The following is a 12,507-nucleotide window of genomic DNA, read 5'->3' as shown; positions in this document are numbered from 1 at the left end:
GTTTGGCACAAAAGCTTATGTCAAACTTCTAACTTCTGCCAACCTTTGTGGATTGATCTATTGTTTGGATCCTTACTCTGTGCAACTATACTAATGTTCTGTAAAGCACTGTTCTTTTTCTTTCACCTACTCTAGTGACCTTTACATCAGTGATCAAAAGTTCATTTTGTCAGCATCAATCCTTATTAATTTGAAGTTTTAAATGAGTTCAAATGATAGGATATTTTTACTTTGCCAGGAATAGCATATTATGAACAGATTTAGATTGCTGATGATTCATTGGGGTAGTCTGTGTTGGATTCTGAATGAAGAGAAATTTAAATTATTAATACTCTCCTCAGAATCCAACATAATCCACCATGGCAAAGGCTACATTTGTAAATATTATTTAATGTAAATCACTTGTTTATAATTTAATATTCATATAATTACCTTTAATTTTATCTAATATTTAATTATTTAATCAAGAACGTATGTATTAATAGTAGAAAAACTCTGTGATAAAATATTATTAAGCTATTTTATTTATTACTATGTTAATATTATAAGAATTTGTATTTGATAAATTAACTGCGTATTATTTGAAATGTAAATATTCCTTATTTATTCCTGTTTGTGAAAGTTTAACGTTATGCAATAGCTCAATTTTATTATTTTGTTTTGTTGTCATGGAAACATATGTAAGTGAGCAAGTTTTGGAACACCACGTGAGGTTTATTGAAAAGAGTTTTAAAAAGAATGACGTGAGCAATTTAGGGGGGAAAAGAGATATATAAGCGACGAACGCTGGAATAATTAATTAATTAGGAATTAGGAGCATTAGAGATTTATTAGAGAGAGATTGGCATTAGGTTGGAATCAGGCATTCGGAGCATTCGGCAATCACAGTGCGATAATAGCGAGTCGGCAAGTCACTCAAGCAACTAAATAAAGTCTACAAGTTGAGAAGCAGTTAGCTAATATGTTTCTGAATAACAAATAAAGCAACGGAAGATAGCTGAGTGACTACTGAATGACTAGCAATATTTTAGTTGAGATTTATTTTCAGGGCCGACCTTTCAAGGATACACTGAAACGTGAAGCATAGTAAAAAGTAACTAGAGAATAAATAGAGGCAACAGAGTTGTGTTTAATGATAGCGGTGTTTAGAATTATAGTGCCTAAAGAATTATTTGAATGCCGGAGGAATGAACATCTGTACATATAAAACCCCAAGTTAAAGAATTATTGTGTATTGCCCTATTAACAATATGTATTATTGTTAAAAGTGTTTACAGTTATAAAAAGTGTTTGTGTGTATGTTGATGAAGGAAGAAAATTAACGGTAAGATTATTCCAACTTTAATATTTCTGTTCAGTGAAGTGTGTGAGTTTCATCTTAGAATTCCCTGATGGTAACAGTAACTATCGTGGAGAATTAAAAGAAGCACAAAATTAAAAGTGTCTGTTTATGAAGAGGTATTACTGCAATTTTTATTGTATTTGGAACTTAAAGAACTATGAAAAGACTGTGATATAGTGATAACAGATTTATCTTGTCAGAGTTTGATTGTACTTATCGGAGAAGCTGAAGTGATTGTGATATCTTAATTACTGATTTGAAGTTAAGTGTAAAATTTATGATTTTAAAATTAAATGTTTGTTTTTGTTAATGAAAAGTTGTATTTTGCCTGAATCTCTTTTACTGCACCATTCATAAAATATTCGAACCAAAGCGGGAAAATTAAGTAAGTTAAATATACTCGGCCAGTATATATAATAACATCATATAAAAGAGGATAGTTGTGAGTTGGTTTTTCTTCAATTCTTGAACTAATTCAGATATAGAGTGGCGCAGTCTATAAATATAAATTTTCTCTATATTGAATTGAAAATCAACTAGCAACTTATAATTTTGTTTAAGAACATCATAGTGACTAACATGTCGGATCCAAAGTATAAATTAAGAAGTAGGATCCAACATCTGTAAGGAAATTAATTATTAGAATAAATTTCTGGAAACTGGGAGGGAAATACTTTTCTTGACAGGTATTTTGAAAATATTAATGTAGCATTACTGGTATATTTTCATCTGGTGCTTACATATTTTTTTGTTTTATTGGTTAGGATATAGAATAATAAAGGGCATTTTGCTCTTGAGGATTCTAATGTTGGTGTATGTGCTTTATTACTTTGTTTCAGATCAGTACTAATAACCAATACATATGAAGTTCATTTATTCATATGTACTGGGCTTCTTTAAGGCCTAAGTAGATTATATTTCTTCCTGTAGGGATGATCTACCCCCAGCTGCAGGACATCTTGCTACGTCTATAGGACATACTTCAAAATTGGCTATGGCTGTAAGTGAAACTACTGAAAATAAAAGAAAATGGGTAAAATATTTTTCAGATCATTTGGCAGTAATATTTATACTTAACTAATCCATTTTTTTTAAAAAATTAATATTCTTTTTCAGTTATCTAGAAATTCATTCTAGAAAATCTTTTCTAGATCTGAACTTCTGTAGTAATCATTACACATATGACCTGTTGTTTAAATAAAAATTAAACCATGTATATTTCCATTATATTTGACTCCTACTCATTTAAAGATGAAAAATCTATAGTACATTAGCACTGTTGGTAGGATAAGGTGTTCTGTTTTTATTAATTTTATAATATGTTTTCTAGAGCAGGATTTCTAGATTATGTAAATATACAAAAAATATTTATTATAAACATTATTATAAAATTAATAATAGTAATATTATTATCAATTTTATAATAATATTATATAATAATTTTATAATAATAATTATAATAAAAATATTATTATAAAAAATAACTCTTTTTCAAGCTACTTTAGGCTGGTACTAATAAATGGCAGTAGCCTCACACTGGGTGACGAAATTCATCTCCCATCTAATGCAACATTTCCTTTAGAATTTTGTCTGGTGTTCTTTGGTAAACACAATATAATTAATAAGAATTTTTTGCCTACAGAATAGAGAAACACTTCTAACACAATATATCACAGATACATATATTTCATAGAAAGTAGTAATGATGTAGCTCCTTAATTCAGCTAATCTTTAAAAGCTCAAATTTTATTTAATACTCAAAGTATAAAATTGTATTTCAAAATTAAGTTCAGTATAAATTCTCTTTAAATTTCAGATATATAACCAAATATAATTTGAAAGTGGATTCAATATCCACTTAAATTGAATAATTTGAAACTCCAAGTTTTCTTTTTTTAATTCATGTCCAAGCTTTAAGATGTATAAGCATTATTTAACCAAGTTGCCATTGTCTACACAATAAATGTGGAATATGTTCATAATCTGCATTTTGTCAGAAATTCTAGATTTTCCCTTTCTGTACTGCTAGTGTGAATAGCCTTCCTCTTGGCATATATAATTCCAGATGTACTATAAAACTTATTTTCCTAATTTCTCATATATCTTAAAGTAAAAATCTCACTGGTATTTGGACTAATCTCAGCTTATTCTTTTCAGTTTCTCTTTCACCTTGAGCATACATGAATCTTTCTTAGAATGCTCATTTAGAAAATTAATTCCTCTCTCTTATGGAGATGACAGGATTTCTCCTCCTGGGAAGGGGTGGGGACTTTTCATCTCACAACCAGCTAACTTACCCAGAATAATGCAATTAACAGAAATAATCAGATCAGATTACTATGTCAATGGAACTGAACTGCAGTAAATTGATGCTGGGGGATTTGGGTGATTGTGATGAAGTTTAGAGGGCATATTGTAAAGGTGGCCACATCAGTACATCAGATTATGGAGTTAGATAATAGTAATTCCTCTATCCTTGCTCGTCATCATGTTCTTTATAAAGCTTAAATAAGGGCACATTTGGACTGCTGTGCACAGATCTGGTTGCCTGGATTCCAAGGGGATAAGGAAGTGGTAGAGAGGATTCAGAGATAAATGTCTAAGATTTGGCAGATCTGTGGAATAAACTTGAAGGTTTCTGGGCTTCAAAAACTAGCTGATAGTCAAAAAAAAGAGGGGACATGATAGAAACATGAGTCATTCTTCTTTTCAGCCATTTTCTGTCCACTGCTGGACAAAGGCCTCATCCAGTTCTTTCCACCTTTCTCTGTTCATGGCAATGGTTGACCAATTTTTCCCAACAAATTTTGACAGTTCATCACTCCACCTTCTTTTAGGATGTCCTTGGCCTCGTTTCCCTTCTTTTGGAATCCAGTTCATTACTATAGTGGTCCATTGCGCATCTTCTCTTCTGGATAGATGTCCGACCCATTTCCATTTTAGTCGCTTATGGTGAAGAATGATGTCAGTGATGTGAATCTAGCTTCTTATCCAGGTGAATGATATATGCACGTAAACACAGGAAAGATATTTAATTAACCAAATATTTCGGTCTGGAAATAGCAGACCATCCTCAGTGGTATTACAAGAACAGTTTTAAAAAATAAATACAAGCTAGAATACTAACAATAGATCGTTAAAAATAGAACACGCCGCGTGATGTTATATCACTAAGTATGAAACGGAATATTATGAAGTAGAGACATGATTGGAAAAAAAAAAAAAATTAATGAGTAATCTTGATTAGACTTTCCCAGATTTTTGATATAGAAATACAGTCCAGGACTCGCCTCTTGCATAGATCTGGTTATAGGTTTGAACATTTGTTCAAGGAAAGCGTAGAGGCCTTGCTCCATCGTCCTAACCTGAATCGTAATGACTGTATTTCTATATCAAAAATCTGGGAAAGTCTAATCAAGATTACTCAATAATAATTTTTTTTTTTTTTTTAATCATATCTCTACATCATAATATTCCGTTTCATACTTAGTGATATAACATCACGCGCCATGTTTCTATTTTTAACGATCTATTGTTAGTATTCTAGCTTGTATTTATTTTTTAAAACTGTTCTTGTAATACCACTGAGGATGGTCTGCTATTTCCAGACTGAAATATTTTGTTAATTAAATATCTTTCTTGTGTTACGTGCATATATCATTCAGTCTTATGTCACAAGTATCCTTAAAACAGCAAATTCTTATCCAGGTTGTTTCACTTATCTTTTAATGTGATGCCTGGCATCAACCTCTCCATTTTTCTTCGAGTTTGCTTTTAGCTACCAAATTTCACAACCATATGTGATGACTGGAAGTATACACTGGTTAAATGTCTTCCTTTTTAAACAGAGTGGGACATCATTGTTTTAAAAAATGCTTTTCAATTTTTTGAATGCACCCCCAGGCAAAGTTGAACTCTCCTATTTATTTCCTTTTGGAGTCCACAGTTTAGATCAGTGAGATGACCTAAGTATGTATATGAAGAAACTCTTTCCAAGAAATTGTTTTCTATTTACAAAATGATTAAACATGATTTTAGTTTTTTCTCTGTCTATTTTTAGACCGACTTTTCTGCTTTTATGATATAGGTCTTCTATCATTATATTAAGGTCCTCTGGAGTGTTTGCAAAAATTATGATATCATCTGCATATCTTAGGTGTGTTAAGTTTCTGTTATTAATTTTTATACCAAGGTTTGTCCAGTTTATATTATTAAATATTTCTTGTAAGACTGCTGTAAAGATTTTTAGTGATAGTCTCCTTGTCAGACACCTTTTTCAATTGATATTTTATTGCTACTTGTGTGAAGTTGGATTGTTGCAGTGTGGTATATTTCCTGGAGGAGGTCCATATATTCTCCAGGAACTCCCTAATTCTGGAATGCTTTGATTATTGCATTAGTTTTGATGGAATCGAATGCTTTTTCATAATCAATAAAGACTAAACAGAGAGGCAATTGGTATTCTTCTGCTTTTTCTATTATTTGTTTTACTGCATGAATATGATCAATTGTGTTAAAGCCTTTACAGAATCCTGCTTGTTCTACTGGTTGATTTGAGTAGTTAGAGTAAGAGGGGGTTAACCTGTTTGGTATTACTTTCGTGAAAATTTTGTATGGATTGGAGAGAATACTAATTGGTCTATAGCTCTTTACTTCTTCTTTGTCCCCTTTTTTAAATAACAGTATCAGAGTAGTATTTTTCCAGTTTTCTGATAATGCCCCTCTTTTAGGCATAGATTTAGTAAGTTTGTGACATGGTGAAGGATATTATTTCTTCCCCATTTAATTAATTCTGTGTAAATTAGATCTTCACCAGGACATTTTTCATTTGTTTTAATGATTGTTTTATTTCATCTGAAGTGAATGGGGGGATGAATTCTATATGCGATGGAGAAGAGTTATTTATATTTGATTTATCTATTGAAGGATCACAATAGAGTTCTTTATAAAATTCTTCTAGCCTGCTTAGGATTTGTTCTTGGTTCCTTATTATAGTTCCATTCTTGTCTTTTATTGCAGTTATTTGACTTTTGCCAACTGATAAATGTTTTCTTAGTATTTTCATATTTTTATTGTTTTTTCAAAATTTTGGGTTATTTGGTTTGGGATGATGAGTTATTAAAGGGTTAAATAAGATTTACACTGAAAACTTTGCAATACTAGTAGGAAGGGAGTGCTCCCAGAAAGTGAGTGTAGTCGACAAGTTTTAGTAGATTTTTTGCTTGGAGGATGGAATGGTTTGCCAGAGATAGCTGTGGGTGTCTTGTAGGTGAATGTGTTCACACAATGCTTCTGTATAAGCATTGTGTGAACAGTGATAGTGGATTTCCTATAATCATTCTTTGACTCTTTTGATGATGCATGAGAAATATTATTATACAGGCCTCATAGACTTAGTTACTTCGGTCATAATCCCATACAACCCTAACCTCTATTTCTCACATTGTTTTTATTTCCTTTTTTTTTATAAATGGATATGAGACCTCTATTCCAAATTATCTGAAATTTAATCTTATGGCCATGCCTTCTGAATTATGTAATATAACCACTATAACATCTGCATGTGAATATCATCCAAGAAGGGTTCTAAACCTATAATCTCTGGAAGCTACTCTAGACCAAGTAAAAGGTCTTTGATAAGCATAGTGGTAATCTTAATTTGAGTAGTGAAATTCATCTTCCAAAAGAAAGACATTTACAAACATCCATACCCATAGCGATAAATGTGTAATTCAAATCCATAGCTGTTGAGAAGAGATCATCTTTCTGGCCAACCACTCTGAAAAGCATTTTAATACTTTTGAATTTCAGATGCCATATCTTTTCTACCTCCAAGACTGACATGTCATGACAGCACATGGATATTTTCCACTGTTTTGTCACTACTGTGATTTAATTTTTCAAAGTAATTCTCTGGGATATCTATAAGGTTTTATATTGCATATATTAACTGTTTGTGGTACAGTGGAACCTCGGTTGTCAAACATAATTTGTTCCTAAAGGCTGTTTGGGAACCGATTTGTTTGAAAACTGAAATCATTTTCCCATACGAATTAATGTAAAATGGATTAATCCGTTCCTGAACCCCAGATGATTGGTTATTTAAACCTTCATAACAGTACTTTATGCATAAAATCATATTCAAAAACAATGAAAATGCATAAAATCTTACACAAAAATAATAAACACAATAAATAGATAAGATAAAGACAAAAATTTATTATGTTTGATATGATTTCTTTTTTCACCTCTATTATGGTTCTAACAATCTTTCTTTTCACTTTGCTGCTATCACCATCCTTCTTCGGTTCCATGGTGGCTTATTTAATAATGATTAATGAAAAAAACAACAAAACACAAAGAAAATCAAGAAAAGGAACTGCAAATTTGAGCAGGTGTTGGCACTGAGCAGAGGCTGCCGCATAAGTGACACTCTCCCGCCTTACATCTCAGTCCACGGAACACGTGGTTGCCGGTTTGCCTGTTACCGAGATTCTGTTCAGAAACCGGTGCGTTTTTTGTTGGGGAACCGATTTATTTGAGATGTGAGTCGTTCGACAACAGAGATTCCACTGTAGTTTCTTTATGCATGTTTTTCAGTTGTATCCAGAATTTAGTTATCTGGGTATCTAACATTTCAGTTGTATCCAGAATTTGGGTATCTAACATTTATATTAGAAATTATGGACTTTACAACCGTGTTATAAATAACTTTTAATTTCCCGATGTTTCATTCTTCATATTAAGACCATCATCTGAAGCATATACAAATATACAGGACAAGCTGAGTTACATTACACACAGTAAGCTAGAGAAACAATGATTTGATCATAGGTTATTCTACTGGCATGACCTCTAGTGAGAAAAAAAAAAGAAATTTAAATTATTTAGAAACCACATCAAGATAAATTCTATTTATGATAACATGAATAAACATTCTTTCTTATAGTTTTCTTTCAGTAACAATGATATCCTATTTTTAGCATTACAATTGTTATTTTTGATTTAGGATCCTGCATTAACTACAGTCCTGTTTATAGTTATTCTTAGAGAGGAGGTTCTGTGGGTCGAATATGTGCCTTCCATAAGTTTGGGATTTTTAGATCATCATTATTCAGATTGGGGTGGTTGATAATAATCTCACAGGCTTCCTTAAATTTGCATTCATACCATGTTTTGGTGTGATGTAAACAACTGGTGTTTTTCTGGTCAATTCTGTGTAAGGTGTTCAGGGCATGATCAGAAAGGCCAGCTTCACCATAATTATTATATTTAATGTGTCGTTTATGTTCTTTTTGTCTGATAAGAATTGTGCGTCCTGTTTCCCCTATATATGGTATGTTACAGGTGCAATAAATATGATATAGTGGAGGGAGTGGATCTTTGGATGAGTCGAGTAAGCTTTTTAATTTTGCAGGAGGTTTAAAGGTGTCTTTGAGGTTGTATTTTTGTATTATTCTGTTTATTTTATCTGATGTCCCTTTAATGTAAGGAATAGTTATAATTTTATTGTAGTCTGGTTTGTCTTTGTTTTTTATTGAGGTCTTGTAGAGAATTTTGTTAATAGTGTTTTGGCTGTACCCATTTTTTTGAAAAAAGTATTGCTGATAATAACTTTAAATTCATCTTTCATTACATGTTCACTGGAGCAGATTTTCAGAGCCCTGTTTTTTAGAGTATTAATGACAGCTAGTTTTTGTGTTGGATGGTGGTGGTGGTAGGAGTTTGTTTATATATTGGCCAGTATGTGTTAATTTCTGGTAAAGTGAAGGAAAGATTGCCAGAAGGAAGACGTGTGACAAGTGTATCTAGAAACAGAAGTGTGTTCTGTTTTTCAATCTCAATTGTGAACTGTTTGTGTTGTTTGTTTAGTTGGCTGAGGAATGTGTCTAGTGTCTGGCGGCTATGGGACAAGATCGCGAAAACATCGTCAACGTATCTAAGCCAGACTTTGGGTTTTAAAGGAGAGGAATCTAAAGCATGTTGTTCAAAAGTTAGCAATGGGGGGGGGGAAATAATGGCGAGCCCATGGCTGTGCCTTCTTTTTGTAAGTAGAAAGTGTTTTGTCATACGAAATAACCAGAACATAATAAATGCGCAAAGAGCGCTGTGATATCTGGAGGGAATTTGTTCTGTAAAAGAAGGATTGTGTCATTGATTGAGACATTCGTAAAGAGGGCAGAGACGTCAAAACTGACTAATAAATCATCTTTTTCTAATGTAATGTCTTTGATAATGTTTATGAAGTGTTGTGTGTTTCTGATATAGGAGGGGGAATGACCCACCAAGTCCTTGAGTGTTGCTGCTAATTTATTGGCTAAGTGATAATTCCGACTATCGGCTAGAGTGGTGTGTTTTCTTTGTGTATTTTCGGTAGCCCTTAAATTCTTGGGGAACGAGTGTAGTGCGGAAATAGTTTTTTGACCATATCTTCGGGCCATGTGGTAATTGACTTAAGTAGTTTCTCTGTTTTCTTTTTTATTCTATTGGTTATGTTGTAGTTAACGAGTTGGTATGTATTATTGTCCGAGACTAGCAGATTCATTTTTTCTAAATAAGTGGTTCGGTTTAAAATAACAGGAGCACTTCCTTTATCAGCTCTAGTTATTACGCTGTTTGGATTTGATTTTAATGATTATTATTATTATTATTGTTCCGGGAAACTCCAAGGAGTCGACAGACTCATCGAGGGAGGCCCTAACATCATGTCAAGAACAACTATTCAACATTCACACAGTATCTATCATACCTTGCCTTGAACTCATTCATGGTCGTAGCACCCACAACAGACTCTGGAAGCTTATTCCACTCATTCAACACTCTCCAAGTAAAAACCTAGCTCTAACACCCTTGTCAACCACGCTCTTGCCCAGCTTCCATGCATGGCCCTTAGTCCTCCCACCACCAGTCATATTTTCAAAAATATCTTCTGGATCAATCTTATAAAAACCCTTCAGTAATTTGAATGTCTCAATCATATCACCCTTCCTTCGCCTATCGTCCAATTTCTGCAACCCACAAATCTTCAACCTATTCTCATAAGGTTCATTCCACAGACCTGCTATCATCTTAGTCACTCGTCTCTGGACCCTCTCCACTTCCTCCTCATCACGAAGAAACCCTGGTGCCCATAACTGGGTACAGAAGTCCAGATGGGATCTTATCAAGGCTCGATACAGAGGAACAACAACTTGTTTGTCTCTGCATGTTAAAGTATTTTTCAGAAGCCAAGTGATTTGGTGAGCTGTTTTAGTCACTTTTGCAATGTGCCCCCTAAACTTCAACTACCTATCCACCAGCACTCCCAAATCCCTGGCCTCATCAATCTCCTGGAGTACGGTTCCACCAATGCGATATACTGCTGCTATTCTTTTCACCCTAAAGTGCATAACCTTACACTTTGCCACATTAAATTGACATCCATTTTCCCTAGCCCAGTCCTCCAAACTATCCAAATCATCTTGTAAAATTTTGACATCCTGTGCACTCACAATTGCTCTACCCAACTTTGCATCATCAGCAAACAAGTGAACACTTCCTCTCAAATCCTTTCCAATATCATTAATGAACAAATTGAAAAGCAGTGGTCCAAGAACAGAGCCCTGTGGCACTCCACTAGTCACAAGACGTCTTTTAGACTCCACTCCTGAATAAACCACTCTCTGGTATCTCTCCTTCAACCACCCTCCTATCCATCTCACCAACCCTATATCTATCCCCATCTGCTCCAGTTTACTGATTAGCGTTCCATGTGGTATCCTATCAAAGGCCTTTGCAAGGTCCAGTAGTATCACTGTAAACCCATTACCCCTATCCAGTTCAGCCGTCACTGTGTTATAAAATGTGAGCAAGTTACTGAGGCATGATCTACCCTTCACAAAACCATGTTGTCCCCCATACAGTATCCCATTTTCATCTATCCAATCCTGTATTCTTTTCTTGACTAATTTCTCTAAGACCTTGACAATGATTCCTGATATGCTAATCGGTCGGTAATTTACAACAGCAGTCTTGGAACCACCTTTATGCAGTGGAACTATTTTCCCCTCTTTCCACCCGCTCCGGACTAACCCAGACCCGAGACTCAAATTAAACAAAATGGTCAAGGGTACTGACAATTCTTTAGCTGCTTCTCGTACAACACGAGCTGGTATACCATCCAATCCCACAGATGTATTGACATTGAGGTTATGCAATAGACTACTCATCTCCACTTCATTCACCACAATTCCCATATAATCTACTGGTTTATTCGTTTCTGCAATGTCACCACCTGGATGATATATTCTTGCAAAGTGCTCACTCAGTAACTCAACTATCTCAACTGATTCAGATACCTACCTACCTACCATCGGCATTCTTTAAAATCATTCTGCCATGTACATTTTTTGTTGTTGAATTTCAGAAGTTGAATTTCACAGCAAAAGACCAATTAAATGAACCATATTGCTCGAGACACACAAACTCTGGTTGTCGTGAATACTGTGCACTATTTAAGTTTGTACTCTGTGTGTGTTCAGAGATGGTATGGTTCCGGTTTAATTCTAGTAGTATTTTATTGGGTTCGAGGTTATATCGTAGTGAGTAGTGTTCATGCAAGCTCCTGATAAGATAAGTATTATTTTCAGTTATCGTTAATAAAATTACTTAATATTGCATAGTTTTGTTTACCTTGTGTATTTTAGTGCATCTGTTTGTGTGTTTTTGGTGTGTTATAACCTATAATTTGATAAAACACGTTGCAAATAAGTATGGCATCTGTACGAAGGAAAATGGCGGCCAGTAATGATGGTTCGCCATCTTTATCAAAGAACGGTAGTATAAAAGAAATGAGTCAGTGTACTAGCTGTGAAATGTATGCTTTGCGGAGTGCAGTCAGAGTGTGGTTAGAAGATAATAAAGGATTGAATGTGTGTAGAAAATGTAGGGAGAATGAGGAATTGAAATGTATTTCGGATCGTGAGTGTGATATTTTCATTAATAATCGCCCTCCTTCCACTCATTTCTTCTATTTGCTTGTGCATACTGTCACCACTATCTTTTCCATCACCTGGTCTATAGCAGCACCCAATTGTATATTTAGTTCTGCTAGCCACAATCTCACACCAAATGGCCTCAAATGTGCTCTTTTCTCTATCCTGCAATTCAACTTCTATTCTCCTTGG

The 12,507-nt window shown here is 34.0% G+C and overlaps 1 protein-coding gene across 3 annotated transcripts in view; it reads left to right on the top strand.

Moving 5' to 3' along the window:
• The window catches only part of DPCoAC (dephosphocoenzyme A carrier), a 103,674-nt gene that overhangs the window by 33,684 nt on the left and 57,483 nt on the right, over positions 1–12,507 (top strand). For 2 of the 3 annotated variants that reach the window (XM_090405863.1, XM_090405862.1), the window contains exon 3: positions 2,273–2,375. In XM_090405863.1, coding sequence (XP_090261989.1) covers positions 2,273–2,375 — 103 coding nt within the window. The remainder of the gene's footprint in view (positions 1–2,272; positions 2,376–12,507) is intronic. The other variant, XM_090405864.1, reaches the window with a different exon arrangement.

The sequence above is a fragment of the Typopeltis vanoorti genome, chromosome 15, assembly GCF_054136105.1.
Source record: "Typopeltis vanoorti isolate ZY-2024b chromosome 15, IOZ_Tvanoo_1.0, whole genome shotgun sequence".
In the NCBI taxonomy this organism is placed as follows: Eukaryota; Metazoa; Arthropoda; class Arachnida; order Uropygi; family Thelyphonidae; genus Typopeltis; species Typopeltis vanoorti.
This window is presented reverse-complemented; position numbering and strand designations above follow the sequence as displayed.